The sequence below is a fragment of the Cyclospora cayetanensis genome, unplaced genomic scaffold (genome assembly GCF_002999335.1).
Source record: "Cyclospora cayetanensis isolate NF1_C8 unplaced genomic scaffold, CcayRef3 CcayRef3_contig_68, whole genome shotgun sequence".
NCBI lineage: Eukaryota > Apicomplexa > Conoidasida > Eucoccidiorida > Eimeriidae > Cyclospora > Cyclospora cayetanensis.
Window position 1 is genome coordinate 167,159 of NW_020312678.1, and position 14,997 is coordinate 182,155.

At 52.7% G+C, this 14,997-nt stretch overlaps 1 protein-coding gene across 1 annotated transcript; it reads left to right on the forward strand.

Annotated features, from left to right (window-relative positions):
- Positions 1–1,658: 1,658 nt before the first annotated feature.
- On the forward strand, positions 1,659–13,660 carry LOC34618226 (splicing factor 3B subunit 3). Its single transcript, XM_026335408.1, has 17 exons — positions 1,659–1,872; positions 2,286–2,402; positions 3,415–3,669; positions 4,654–6,032; positions 6,531–6,779; positions 7,098–7,245; positions 7,569–7,684; positions 9,113–9,250; positions 9,503–9,631; positions 9,789–9,854; positions 10,172–10,297; positions 10,733–10,872; positions 11,349–11,427; positions 12,239–12,331; positions 12,524–12,670; positions 12,968–13,069; positions 13,523–13,660. Exons 1-17 carry the CDS (start codon positions 1,659–1,661, stop codon positions 13,658–13,660), a joined length of 3,636 nt encoding a protein of 1,211 aa, XP_026191193.1.
- The last annotated feature ends 1,337 nt before the right edge of the window (positions 13,661–14,997 follow it).

Sequence of the window (14,997 nt, forward strand, 5' to 3'; positions counted from 1 at the left end):
TGAGTGCGTCTTCTTGTATCGAGCTGCCGAGATTCTGCAGCACGAATAAGGTGTACGAAGAGGCAAGCCAACTAGTTGATTCTTTCGACTCTTCAAGTGCCACTAGTGTATGTATGCGCACACGTATCCGCGCAGTCTACGTTCCCCCTCCTTCCCCCTGTCCGTAACGCTTCCAAGCCGCTCCTGCTGCCCCTGCAGGCTTTTGCAGTCGCCCTCTCGCCGCAGCAGCGCGGAAGTTGCTCTACCTTAATCTGGCAAGCTACTGCCGAATCGCAAAGGGTCCCCCCGTGTCGCACCCACCCTGCTTGCTTGAGGGGCCTCGGTGCCCACAGTTCCACTTATTTGTAGCGGGCTGGACAATCGCGGGGTGGGGATTTGCGCACCAAGTTGCAGCCACCAGCACCTACAGAAGTGTATGTACTACACCTGCCGCGCACAAGCGAGCGAGCAACACTGCGCGCGCCTTGCTCAGGGCTTCTTTCGCACGCTGCACAACCCCTGCTGGTGCGTTATGCTTGTTTGCAGCACGTCGACTTTCGCCTAGAGCCTTCACAGCACAGCAGCTAGCATGCATGCAATGCGCTGCTCTCTTAATGACGCCTCCGCGCACCGCCAACAGGCTAGAGGCACAGCGGCCGGTAAGCAACCCTTAAGGCGCTGGCCACTGCCAGCTGGTGCTGTAGGCTGCCTCCTGGCATCAGTTACTGGAAGGAGAGGCTAAAGAGGTCAGGGGGGGTGTAGCCTGCCGAACACAGCAAAGGACCCCCCACTAAGTCTCCAAAGCCTAACTCCCCGTGCTCGAACTAGGCTGCAGTGCCACGCAAGCGCTTCGCTTAGTTCTACCGTGTGCGTGCAAAAGCAGAGATGCACCTGTCTAAGACGGCTCTAACTGACTCCCGGCCTGGGAAGGCTACAGTTTAGCGAGCGGCAGAAATCGCATGGGGCTGCATGCAGGTTTCCCATGCACGTAGCTTAGGGAACGGCTTTCTTTGCCGACCTTTCGGTGGTTATTTTTAATACACTTTGTGCCTTTTTCCTTTTGTTTTGCATTGATCTCCTCTATTTCGGCGGCGCGGAATGGTCCTACGACAGAAGGGAGGGGCCCCATATATGCCGTTGGAGCCTCGCTCTCGCTCTCTCTCTCCCGCCGCTGTTCGAGTGTATAGGTTCACCGCAGAGTTTTGCGGCTTTCTTGCAGCCTTTCCCTCTGCTTCTTGTCTCTCTGCGGCTTGAAGCGATCCTTCCCGCGCAGAACTAACCCACGGGAGGTTCCCACACTCTCACGACCTGGGGCTGCACCGAGGCACCCCTGCAGCCAGCGTGCGCTCTGTGTCGGTATTTAAGATGCCTTTTATTTCTTTCTTTTTCACAGAGAGTTAGAGTGTGGCCCCCCCTCTTGCTCGATTCGCCGCCTTCCACTCCCCATCGCTGAGCGAGTCGTGCACCTGCCCCCTCCTAACGGCAGCAGGGTCCACTGCTGCCGCCTCTGCTCTTTCCCCCCTTTGTCTCGCCTCTTTTTGTTTTGCCACGGGTGCAACGCGCTACTTGCTGGCGGCAGCGTCGGGGGCCCCTGCCATCCAGCTGAGAGCCGAGCACGAGCAGCAGCAGCACCAGCAGCACCAGCAGCAGTAGTAGTACGTAGCTAGCCTCTATACAGAATGCCTGTGCTTTACCATCTAACACTCCAAAAGCCGACGGCCATAGTCAATGCCGTTCATGGCAACTTTAGCGCGCCTAGGGCACAGGAGGTGGTTGTTAGTCACGGCAGAATCCTAGAGCTTCTCAGGCCTGATGAAGAAGGAAAAGTTCACTCCGTGTGCACCACGGATGTCTTTGGAATCATCAGGAGCGTTGCAGCCTTCCGACTGACAGGTGCGGCTGCACTTTCCGTCAAAGGATCCGCGAGTGGGGTAGAGAGAGAAAGAGGTGGAAGGAGGGGTGGAGAGACGGGAAAGACAGAGAAAGAGGGGAAAAAGAGACAGATTCAAACGCAGCAAGGCCTCTTCTTGCACGCCGTGATGCTCTAAGGCTCCCCTCCCCTACATAGCGAGTAGCGAGTCGCATTTCTCGAGTTTCGCATGCGCCGTTAGGCTTACAACGGGGGGGAGGGTGAGGTTGGTGGGGAGAGTAATAATGTCACGTTCCGAGTTGTCTTCTTTTTGCAATGCCTGTCTCTCTGCGGGAGGTGTCTGCTTTCTCTCGGAGAAAGTTTCGATCGCTTAGGTGCATTCTGCCAAGCGTTCTGCAGTGCAAGAGACGCAGAGGAGTGCTGTGTCTGCGTTCAGGCGCTATGAAAGACTACATCGTCTTAGGCAGCGATTCAGGAAGATTGGTCATTGTGGAATTCAATGCCAAAAAGAACTGTTTCGAGCGCGTGCATTGCGAGACATACGGGAAGACTGGTCAGTTTTTGAAAGCTGAGACTCGCCGTATGCCTTCCCGTGCTGGATCACGCATTTTTCGTTGACAAGTGTGTGTGTCGCTGGTGTCTGTTCTTTTGGATATACATTTTTTTTGCATGTTTATATAAATCTGGAGTCATGTTAACGGCCTCGTCACTTTGCAAGTGGGATTGTCTGCTGCCTTTTGTTGTGGGCCCTGTGCTGTTTTTTCCGAGCAATGCAAGTGCCTCTTTTTCACGCCTTCTCTGTAGAACGGTCTAGGCAGTATTTGTGCTTCGCCTCTTTCAAATGTATTGCGTCGTTAAGGCCTTTTCTGCCAGTAGGGACGGTACGCCTTTCTTTCCCCCGCTCTGCCCGTCCCTCAGCAAAGTCGCTGTGTTGATACATACACAGATGCCTCCCGCATGGAGACGCAACTGGTCTGCATGCAGCAGGCGTCCTCTGTGTAGATGTTTACATGCATATGTATGTTTGGATACGCATAGGTATACGTATGTTTATGGGTATGTGAATATGTATGTATGCATAGGTATAGGTATGTTTGTAGGTATATGTCTCTATACATGCATAGGTATGTGTATGTATTCGTGCATAGGTATATGTATGTATACATGCATAGGTATGTGTATGTATACATGCATAGGTATATGTGTGTATGCTTGCATATCTATATGTGTATAGATGAATATTTGTAACACCAATCTGTTGAAAAACGCAAAATTTTTGTATTTATGCGTTGACCTCTCGCCTTTGCTTGCTGCGCGCCTTCGAGCGTTTTTAAAAATATCTTCGTTGAGGTCGCCTTGGCTACTCGTTTTAGGTTCTTTAATAAAGTTTCTTCTGCTTTACCTCTCCCTTCCACTCCTGTCTGTCTCTCTTTCTCTATCTGTCTCTCTTTCTCTCTGTCTCTTCTTCGTCTTTGTGTCTCTCTGCCTGTCTTCTTCGTCTCTCTTCTTCTTCTTCGTCTCTCTTCTCCTTCATCTCTCTGTCTCTTGCTGCCGTCTGTTTGCAGGCGTTCGTCGAGTAGTTGCTGGCGAGTACGTAGCTGTTGATCCAAGGGGTCGTGCGTTGATGGTAGCCGCCTTGGAACGTCAGAAGTTTGTCTACATCCTCAACAGAGACTCAAAGGCTGCATTGACGATTTCTTCTCCGCTAGAGGCTCACAAGAGTCACGTCCTATGCGCCGATCTCTGTGGAGTAGACGTTGGCTTCGAGAATCCTCTCTTTGCAACCCTCGAGCAGCCGTATCCGCAGACAGGCAAAGCTGGTACTAAGCACACTTAACGAGGCGGGGGGAAGGGAGGGGAAGGGGGGATAATAAGAAGAGGGAGGCAAAAGGGAGGCTTGAAGGCTCTCAGCGGAGGAGCGCATGTAGCCAGAGAAGGAAATTTCTCTTTGGAGGGGACTTGTGGGGAGGGCAGGCTGGTTGGCAACGTCATGGCTTTCCAAGGGTTTGCTTTCCAGTCGAGCAGCAATATTGTGACAGCATGCTAGAGGAGGAGGAAGGAGGAGTTTGCAAACCTCTGTATCTTCCACCTTCCTTCCTCCAAGACTCGATCTATTTGTCTCCCCGTCCGTCTGTCTACTTGTCTTCCCCTCTCTCTCCCCGTCCGTCTGTCTGTTTGTCTTCCCCTCTCTCTCCCCGTCCGTCTTTCTGTCTACTTGTCTTCCCCTCTCTCTCCCCGTCCGTCTGTCTACTTGTCTTCCCCTCTCTCTCCCCGTCCGTCTGTCTACTTGTCTTCCCCTCTCTATTCCCATCTGTCTGTCTATTTGTCTTCCCCTCTCTCTCCCCGTCCGTCTGTCTACTTGTCTTCCCCTCTCTCTCCCCGTCCGTCTGTCTACTTGTCTTCCCCTCTCTCTCCCCGTCCGTCTGTCTGTTTGTCTTCCCCTCTCTCTCCCCGTCCGTCTGTCTACTTGTCTTCCCCTCTCTCTCCCCGTCCGTCTGTCTGTTTGTCTTCCCCTCTCTCTCCCCGTCCGTCTGTCTGTTTGTCTTCCCCTCTCTCTCCCCGTCCGTCTGTCTGTTTGTCTTCCCCTCTCTCTCCCCATCTGTCTATCTACTTGTCTTCCCCTCTCTCTCCCCGTCCGTCTGTGCATCTATTTATCTGTCTGTGTATAAGGTTTTGAAGGAAATCCACCGAGTGCGTGTGCAGTGGCAGCCTTCTGTGCCGCTTGCCATGCGTGGAGAATGCGGGTGAGAGGGGGAATCTGAGCTGCTGCGACGGTTCCTTGCGTTGCATGCGCTTCGCTGCAGGCACGAAGGTTCCAGGTCGTGTTCTCTGCTTCTGGGAAATGGACTTAGGTCTAAATCATGTCGTGAAGAAGGCTTCTTTGCCCGTTCCTTCTTCCGCGCATTGTCTCATTCCAGTGCCTGGAGGTGGAGGGAACGACGGTCCCAGCGGCGTGCTTGTGTGTTGCGAAAACGTGATTCTTTACAAGAAGATAGATCACGAGGAAGTCGCGTGTGCCATTCCTCGGCGCCTCGAGATGGGCAGCGATAGAGGGCTCGTGGTTGTGTCTTTTGCGGTTCACAAGATGAAGGGCTTTTTCTTCGTGCTGCTTCAGTCCGAATTTGGCGACATATACAAGGTGGAAGTGACGCACGAGGAGGGCGTCGTGAGGGAGCTGACGTGTCGCTACTTCGACACGGTTCCTGTGGCGAACGCCCTGTGCGTTCTGAAGTCTGGGTACCTCTTCGTGGCTGCCGAGTTTGGCAACCATCAGCTCTACCAGTTCACTGGAATCGGCACCGACGAGAGCGATCCGCGTTGCGCCTCCTCGCATCCCCTAGGGCCTGACGCCGTCATCGCCTTCAAGCCGCGTGCGCTCAAGAATCTGGCTCTCGCCGACGAGCTTCCTTCCCTCTCGCCCGTCACAGACATGCACGTGCTCGACGCGCAGGGAACGGGAACTCCCCAGCTGTATCTGCTCTGCGGAAGAGGCTCGCGCAGCACGCTGCGCGTGCTGCAGCACGGCTTGGCAGTCGAGGAGCTCGCAGACAACGAGTTGCCGGGGAGACCACGCGCTGTATGGACGCTGAAGGAGTCTAACGAAAGCCTCTACGACGCGTACATCCTCGTCTCCTTCGAAGGCAGCTCCCTCGTGCTGCAGATCGGAGAGACAGTCGAGGAAGTGGCCGACTCGCAGTTCGTCACGAACGCAACCACGCTGCACGCCTCCCTGCTCGCCAACGACTCCTTCGTGCAGGTTCTCGAGACAGAAGTGCGACACATGCAGTCGGGGGGCGGCGGAGTGTCTGTGTGGCGTCCACCCGGGGGGAGACGCATCAAAGTCGCTTCTGCGAATGAGCGGCAGCTCGCGTTAGGACTAAGCGGGGGAGACGTTGTGCTCTTCGAGCTAGACGAGACTGGCGCTCTCTCCGAAGTCGCCAAGAAGGCTTTGCACGTCGAAACGACGTGTCTGAGGCTCCAGCCAGTGCCTCCTGGACGCACGAGAGCCTCCTTCATGGCTGCGGGGGGGCTCGACAACGTCGTGAGAGTGCTTTCGGTGGAAAAGGACAAACAGCTGAAGCAAGTCGCGACGCAGCTGCTCCCGAGCGATGCCACGCCAGAGTCCGTCTGCCTCGCGGCGTTGCAGTCTCAAAATGCTGGAGAATATGCGACTTACCTCTACGTAAGGAGTCGCACGAGACGCATTTGCCATCCTCAGCGGATGCAGGGAGGAGCGCCTTCGTTGTCGTCGGAAGGGAGGAAAGAGGGAGGGAAGAGGGAGGGAAAGAAAGAGGGAAGGAAGGAAAGAGGGAAGGAAGGAAAGAGGGAAGGAAGGAAAGAGGAAGGGAAAGAAAGAGGAAGGGAAAGAGGGAAAGAAGGAAAGAGGAAGGGAAAGAAGGAAAGAGGAAGGGAAAGAGGGAAAGAAGGAAAGAGGGAAAGAGGGAAAGAAGGAAAGAGGGATGCAAGGATACATAGAGGGGGATAGAGATGCTTGATGGAAGAAGGGAGAGACAGTCAACTTATGGGAAGAGGGAGGATGGAGAAATACGAGACATTAGTGTGGCTTGCTGTCGGCGGGATCATCATGTTTTTTTTGCGTTCTTTTTGCTGCCGCTGGGGGGGCTTCCAGACAGACGGCAGTGTATTTTTGCTCGTGGCAGAGCGTGTGATGTTGCTGCAGGTTGGCTTGAATACGGGTGTCATGATTCGTTCGTCTATCGACCCCGTGACAGGCAGTCTCTCTGACCAGAGGACGCGTTTTCTAGGCGGTCGTGCTGCTCGCTTTCATTTGGTGCGCATGGGGAATAAGATGGCTGTCATGGGGCTGAGCGAGAAGAGCTGGCTTTCCTTCTTCTTCCAGGGAAGGTTTCAGTGTGCGCCTCTGCACTACGATCCGCTGGAGTGTATCGCTTCCTTCTCCTCCGAACAGGTGTGTGTGGGAGACTGCCCTCTCGCGACGACACTCAAAAGCGACTTGCTTGGCTTGGAGACTCGCGCCAAGCAAGACTTTCGGCGCCGCAGCGGGGGGAGAGAGTTGCCCAGCTAGCTGGCTAGCTGACGCCTTTCCGAGGGGCGAGAGGCAAGACATGCGCAGATCTTGCCTCTCGCCCCTCGAGGAAGGGTTTGGGGGCGAAGTCGAGTGGGAAGGTGGGGCGGGCGGTTCGATTCTACATATGCATCTATGTATCTATGTGTGTGTGTGTAGCTGTTTGTGCTATGCGTGCTGTGTGTGTGCATGGCTCTGCAGTGTTTGGATGGATTCGTGGCGATATCGGGAGGCTCTCTGCGGATTTTCAGATGCCAGAGACTGACCGATGTCTTCAGTCCGTCTATTCTGCAGCTGTCGTACACCCCGAGGGCACTTGCGGTTCTGCCGCATGTCTCCGCCTTCTCAGGTAGGAGTTGAGGAGCCTTTTTAGGCAACTTAATTCGAAGGGCTGAGGGGGAGGCGTACGCGAGCGGAGCTGAAGAAGAACGAGAAACGGGGGAGACAAAGGGGCATCGGGGTAGGGGAGGGAGGGCTGGAGGATCGGCTTTGTCACGCAGGAAATCGTGTCTTGCTGTCGTGATCGAAGAAAGGCGTGGACGGGAATGGGAAGGAAGACGGAAGAGGGGGGTTTGGTCGGGGGCGATTGGAGCTGCTGCTGCTGCTTCTGCTGCGTTTTTTGCATCTTCATGCGGATTTTCGTTCCTGCGTTTGCCGCTACGACTCCTTCAGGAGCTATGAGTCTAACAGACGGGACGGTACAAAAGGTTCCAGCGCTGGCAATCTGCGAGGCAGATCACAACGCCTACGACGAAGCTACCAAGCTCGAGATTCGAAGAGCATTGAAGGTTTGTGACAGCAAAGGGCAGGGGGCAAGGGCGGCACAGCACGCCAGTTGGTTTGTGTCGGGCATGCTGTGTCTGGCGAGTTCATGTATATATATATATATAATATATATATATGTTTGTGCTTGTGTATGCATGTGTTTGTGTGTATATGTGTGTGTGTATGTGTATATGTGTGTGGATGTATGTGTGTGGATGTATGTGTGTATGTGTGTGTGTGTGTGGATGTATGTGTGTATGTGTGCGTGTGTGTGTGTGTGTATGGATGTATGTGTGTGTATGTGTGTGTGTGTGTGTATGGATGTATGTGTGTGTATGTGTGTGTGTGTTTGGATGTACGTGTGTGTATGTGCTTTGTCTTAGCTGCTTGGCGTTGATTCTTTTTATCGCTGTTTCTCACTGTGTGCTCTCTGTTGTGTTGGCTGTGGGGGATACACTGCATGGGGTTGGGAACGTTGGCTGTGCATGCTGTGTGTTCCCTGCAAAATGCTTTTTTCTTGCATGCTTTTTTCTTAGATGCTTTCTTATTGAATGCTTTCTTATTGGATGCTTTCTTCTTGAATGCTTTCTTATTGAATGCTTTCTTCTTAGATGCTTTCTTATTGGATGCTTTCTTATTCGATGCTCTCTTCTTAGATGCTTTCTTCTTAGATGCTTTCTTGTCAGATGCTTTCTTATTGGATGCTTTCTTCTTGAATGCTTTCTTATTGCATGGTTTCTTCTTGGATGCTTTCTTATTGAATGCTTTCTTCGTAGATGCTTTCTTATTGAATGCTTTCTTATTGGATGCTTTCTTCTTGAATGCTTTCTTATTGAATGCTTTCTTCTTAGATGCTTTCTTCTTGGATGCTTTCTTATTCGATGCTCTCTTCTTAGATGCTTTCTTCTTAGATGCTTTCTTGTCAGATGCTTTCTTATTGGATGCTTTCTTCTTGAATGCTTTCTTCTTGAATGCTTTCTTCTTGAATGCTTTCTTATTGAATGCTTTCTTATTGAATGCTTTCTTATTGAATGCTTTCTTCTTGGATGTTTTCTTCTTGGATGCTTTCTTCTTGGATGTTTTCTTCTTGGATGCTTTCTTCTTAGATGCTTTCTTATTGCATGCTTTCTTATTAGATGCTTCCTTCTTGAATGCTTTCTTATTGAATGCTTTCTTTTTGGCTGCTCTCTTCTTGGATGCTTTCTTATTCGATGCTCTCTTCTTAGATGCTTTCTTATTGGATGCTTTCTTGTTAAATGCTTTGTTATTGCATGTTTTCTTCTTGGATGCTTTCTTCTTTGAAGCTTTCTTATTGAATGCTTTCTTCTTAGATGCTTTCTTATTGCATGCTTTCTTCTTGGAGCGCTGTATTTTCCATGGCTTCGGCAAAAGGGTGGAAGGCGAATTATGATTTGCTTGTGTGCCTCGTTTTTGTCGCTTTCAATCTTTAGGGCATCAAGCTGAATCACGAGGAAGACACTGACGATATGCAGCTGGAAGGCGATGAGCAAGCAGGAGACTCTCTGGGAACCTTTAAGGCCGGCAGCGGCAAGTGGGGTAGCTGCCTGAGAATCGTCAATCCGCTTCTGGTATGAATGGCGGCTGTTTGCATGCGCAAAAGCGAGGGTTTGATCTTGCCAGTAGATGCGGGGAGAAGGGAGGGCAGGAGACAGCGGCGGAGAGACTTTTTCGCGCGAAGCCTCACGGAGAAAAGCCGCAGGGGGGTCCATCACAGGGGAGGACGGGGGAGAAAGCTGCTTTGGATGCAGCTATTTCTGGTGTACAGACAGAAGTCTTGGGGGGGGGGTGAAGGGAGGTGTTTTGCGCTTTTTTTTCCGCAGGCTACCACGATTGAGAAGTTGACTTTCGAAACAGACGAAGCAGCTATCAGCTGCTGCTGTTGCGAGTTTGAAGGTTTGCCGCTTCTCATCGTGGGAACCGTCACAGCCATGACGCTACGGCCGAAAGCGGTAAGGAGACAGCAGAATAATTCGTTTGTGAGTGTGAGTGTGAAGGCGTGTGTTTACTAAGTGCTGCCTCCTTCTTGCCTCGCTTTCTGACAAGCCCTCTCAGTTCCGCCTCGCATTGTGTAGAACGCTGCCTTGTCGCTGGAGTGTTTCTCTGCAGGTTGCTGCTGCATCCATCAAGGTGTATGCATACGATTCGAACTTCCGTCTGACCTTCTTGCACTCCGTAAGTGCCAACCCTTGTTTCAAACCTCGAAGAAACGCCTTTTCTCATCCGTTTTTTCTTAGCCGCCGTCTCTGCGGAAATAGGGGCTTGCCGATGCGTCGGGCAGGCAGTTTCGCCGATCTGCGTTTTTTTCGCGCGTTTGCGCTTTTTCATCTTTCGGCGTCTGTCTTTTGTGTTTGGCCCTCTTTCTTTCTTCCCCTCCAAGCCTGCACGGCTTGTCTTCTCGTTTTGCGCGTGCCTGGATTTCTCGCAAGGACGTCTTGTGAAGAAAGGCGTGAACGCCTTCTTTCTTTCTGTGCGAGATTTTTTCTCTGCAGACTCCCGTGGAAGACGTACCACAGTGCTTTGCGCCCTTCCGCGGGATGCTTCTCGCTGGCGTCGGTAATCGTCTTCGTCTATACGCCTTGGGAAAGAAACGCCTTCTGAGGAAGTGCGAATACAAGGTATGGAGGACGGAATGCGATGCATGCGGGAGGGGGAAGGAAGGAAGGGGGCCGTCTTTTGCATGCGTCTCTTGGAAGCGTGTCGAGCAGCATTCTTTCTCTTTCCTTCTGACCGCGCATGCTTGGTGGAAAAAGCACATCCACATGCACGGAGCGCATCGTTAATTGTTTTTTTTCCTTCCTTGTGGGGAAACGTCCGGGTGTAAAATATGGGTTGCATTTCGAGCGAGCATGCTTTTCCTTCTGTCCGTTCCGAGAGCTTTTCAAGTCTCGCTTTGCACAGCGTCTCTCGCGTATATACAGCCTGGCAACGGCCTCTGGAGCGAACGCATTCACCAGCTGCAGGGGATGACTGTTGTGACGGCAGAAGTGCCTCGCCCGTCCAGCGCGTATTGGCTGCACGTGGATCTGCTGCGTGATATGCTTTTCCTGCAGAACCTGCCTTCGGGGTTGGTGTTTCTGCGAGTCTTCGAAGATCGCATCTTCGCTGGCGACTTGAGCGAAAGCGTCCACGTGCTCAAATACCGTGCAAACGCAAATCTCTTTTATGTGCTTTGCGACGACTCAGGCCCAAGGTCGGTTCGCTTGTGCTGTCTGAGCTCGCGTTGTAATAGGGGGGTGGGGTTGGGGTGTTTAAACCCTTCAGTTTCTTCGTCGCGCTTGTTCGCATACAACCATTTTCGCGTGCTTTCCGCTGTTTTCTTCTTTTCAAAGCCATGGCCTCTCGAGCATGTGTGCGCGTCGTGTGCTGCGTTCGCCCCTCCCCGTCGCGTCGCTTCTGTTCTCTCTTTTTTGCGTTTTTTCGGTTCTCCAGCAGATGTCTAGCCACCGCTGCGCTGTAGACATCCCACGTCATCTCTCTCTCCATCTCGTTAGCGGAGCTGTCTCTTCTTTCTGCTGTCTCTGAGGGCCGCCTTTGCGCCTCTGCCAGCGCGGCTTTCCAGTGCGAACCCTCTTCACGTTTTAGGCGCTCATGAAGGGCACTAGATCTTCAGGAAGAAGGCGATGTTTGGGCGTGAAAGTGTTTGTCGCGCACGCTTCTGTGCCGTAGGTGGCTTACACGGGGTGAAGTGCTAGATTATCATACCATCGTCGCTGCAGACAAGTTCGACTCTCTCTTCATTGAACGCGTAGGGCTGCCGCGTCTGGCGATGATGGCTCTCTTAGTCTTGCCTCCTCTCTAGATCCCTACTCCAGACATCGCATCAAGCGAGCATCCCCTGCTTTTCCGCTTCGCTCCTCCTCCTAAGCAGCGGTGTAGGATGTAGCCTAATACCCCTGCATGCCCTCTCGAGCAACAGCAGCAGTTCTTGCTGCTCTTTCAGATCCTCTCTCAACGCAAACCGGAGGATTGGGGGCGCCCCTGCAGCTGTACTGCACACGTGTGGGCTTGCCGCTAGCGGCGCTACTTATTGCATTCCACTTTCTCTGCATCTCCAGTTTATTGCATTCCAGTTTATCTGCACTTGCATGTTGTTGCATTCCACTTTCTCTCCATCTCAATTTTATTCCATTCCACTTTCTCTGCATCTGCATGTTGTTGCATTATCAGTTTCTCTCCATCTCAATTTTATTCCATTCCACTTTCTCTGCATCTCCAGTTTATTGCATTCCACTTTCTCTGCATCTGCATGTTGTTGCATTCCAATTTCTCTCCATCTCAATTTTATTCCATTCCACTTTCTCTGCATCTCCATTTTATTGCATTCCACTTTCTCTGCATCTCCAGTTTATTGCATTCCACTTTCTCTGCATCTCCATGTTATTCCATTTCAATTTCTCTGTGTCTCCATTTTATTGCACTCCACTTTCTGTGCGACTCCATATTATTCCATTCCACTTTCCCTGCATTTCTATTGCATGCTAATTTTTGAGTGTCACTGTTTGCTGCAGTTGTGCTTGACGTGTTGACGCTTCTGCTCGTGCGTGTGCGGCTGGCAGGTGCCGAGCGAGGCTCGGCAGGATGAGGCAGCAGACGTAACGGGGCTGAAACTGCGCGGAGATACCGCGTACATGACCGACAGCTGCCACAAAGTCGGGCCTTGTGTGCTGCGTGGCTGTCTCCCGCAACGCTCGAGGGTTTGACCAACGAGGGAGACGGAAGGGTCGAGACAGCCGCAGATGCAGCGATGAAGGGCAGAGGAGAGGCAGGAAGGGCATCTGGAGGGAGGGAGTGCGCGTTAAGGGGCGTTTTGTGCCGATCGTGGTGTCTGTGTGTGCATGCAGCTCGACACGGTGCTGCAGTTTCACGTGGGGGAGATTGTAACTGGCCTCCGCCTTGCGGCGCTGAGCACAGGTTCTGCCGAGGCGATCGTATATGCCACCATCATGGGGACCATTGGCTCAATGGTTCCTTTCCTCAGTAAAGAAGAGGTCCGTTTTCGCTTAATTTTACGCTTTTGCTCGACTTTTGAACCGGCGTGTATCGGCAAACGGGTGTTCAGTGACGCGCACCCCTTGCAGCGTCGTGCTGCTTTCGGCAGAACGCAGTCACCCGCTGCTGCTGCTGCAGCGCCGGCCTTTTAACCAGTTGCGGCTGGATTCGAGATATTTGTTAGCTGCTGCCGTCACTGTATTGTGTACTGAAAAAAACAATGCACGGACGGCTGCACAGCACCCCCCGCGTCAAGTGCCGCCTCCCTGTTTACGGTGTCTCCGGTGTCTGTACAGCTGGACTTCTTCCACCACTTGGAGATGGTGATGCGCTCGGAGGCGCCGCCTCTCGCGGGGAGAGATCACCTGATGTTTCGCTCATATTATCATCCTCTGAAGGTAGTTTTCAAGGGGTGACGAGGCAGCCATGCAGGGGTCCTCGATGCATGCAGCAGTGTACTCTTTCTCAGGACGGGCTGAGTCTATGACCCTTCTCATGAAAGGCTGTGCTCTCTCTTGCGCTTCCTCGGGAGGTCGCCCCCTAAAACCACCCCGCTAATGTGGCTGCTCTTGGCATGTCTGCCTCAGCAAGGGCATACGTGTATGTATTTATATGTGTAGAAGTATGTCTGAACGTATACGCTGTGTATTTTTGCCGTGTCGCTCTCCTGAATTTGGCATATATTGCTGCATGCTGCGGCCCACCCGCGAACTGGCTGCCTCCTTCTGTGGCAGTGTCTGTGTAAGGCGTCTGCTTTAGGCTCTTTTAGCCCCTTTAAGGTGTGTGGTATGTGCGTTTGCCTGCCTATTCATGGCCTTTTTCCGTCTGCTCCGCATTGCCTGTGTCTGCAGAATGTAGTTGACGGGGACCTGTGTGAGCAGTTCGTCTCGCTCTCCCCAGAGGCGCAGAGCCGTGTGGCACAGGACTTTGAAAAGACCCCTGCCGACATTCTCAAGAGGCTCGAAGACATTAGAAATCGTGTTCTCTAAGGGAAGCTGACTAGCAGCAGCAGGACCGCTGCGTGCATCAAGCACCCACCCCCACACCGGCGTAGCCGCCGTTCCTCTCTTTTTCTCGACGTCTCCCTTTTTGGAAGCAAGGCTAGCGTGTTGCTTACAAGCACCACAAAAAATAGGAGCCAAGCATGAAAAAGGGCGCGTATTAGGATGCTCGCCTCCTGCCGAGGGGCTCTCCTCGCATGCAGAGAAGGCCTCCGAGCTGGCGTGTGGCTTGTCGCTCTCGGTGTTTGCAGTTGCTGCCTGGAAGAAGCAGCGGCTGAAGACTCTAGTTACTACGCACAAGCACAAGCGCTTGGGCAGAAAGCTCTGTTCTCGTCGGGGGATTCCCAACCCCACCGGGTGCGGGGGGGCCTTTTCTGTCGCTGATTAGAGGGTCTTAAGGGTTTCTCTGGCCGCTTGGGAAGGGGCGCTGGGTAGAGGGAAAGAGGCTCTTGCATCCTTTTCCCCTAGCTGGAGATCGTCTGGAGGTTAGGGGTGTAACGAAGGATTGCAAGGATTCGTCAATCATGGCAGAGACTTTTGCGAGGAAAGACTTGGTGCTTCTAATAGATCTGTCTCCCCCAAGGTCTGTCTGTGTTCGAGGGTTTATTCAGCCGTACACACGCGCTCTGCCCCCCTATATGTACACATTACGTCCGTTCTACCTATCTTAGAATGACACCCACTCGAGCCCAAATTCCTGAGTAGGGGCAAGGCGGCCCCGGAGGATTAGTTGCACTGGTGGGGTTGGTGTTACGTGCTGTCGCTAGAAGTGTTACCGAGCTGGAGAGCAGGCGAGATTAACTTCCAGAGGGGCGGCAGATGGATACTCATAGCCTTGAATCATGTGGCACTTTTGCTAGGGGGTGTTTGTGGTGAAGGCCTCTCTCTTGTGGCCAGCCCGTGTGGTTGCGGTCTGTATCGCGTCAACTACGCACGTGTACGCATGCGTTCTAAGCGCTAAAGCTCACGGTTTGCACTTTAGCTGTGAAAACAGGTGCATTTAGAAGCGTATTAGAAGATAATGGCGGAGATGACAGGTAGATAGAGAGAGCCGGGAAACCTCGGTTCTACACACCAGAACCCGTCTGCCGCAACAGCCCGTAAAACTAGCTGGAGAATGTTTATAGGGCCCCCTGGACTTTTTGGTTTTGTACTTTTTTGATGTGTCGCTGTAACGAGGCAGGTTGGCACCGGGAACCTTTGCTGATCAGTGAGCGCACCCAGGCCTGTCTGCGCAGCCGAGTGGCAGAAACGAGCTGCCGGCAGAGCCCTTCTGCGTTGGTGGCTCTGCTACAGCAAGTGAGTCATCAATAAACATAATATGA

Bases quoted from the DNA above. Each gene is read 5' to 3' on its own strand.
- LOC34618226 (XM_026335408.1), top strand. From the start codon at position 1,659: ATGCCTGTGCTTTACCATCTAACACTCCAAAAGCCGACGGCCATAGTC. The intron at 9,251-9,502 runs GTATGAATGGCG...TTTTTTCCGCAG, and splicing joins GAATCGTCAATCCGCTTCTG to GCTACCACGATTGAGAAGTT. The intron at 12,671-12,967 runs GTCCGTTTTCGC...GTGTCTGTACAG, and splicing joins CTTTCCTCAGTAAAGAAGAG to CTGGACTTCTTCCACCACTT.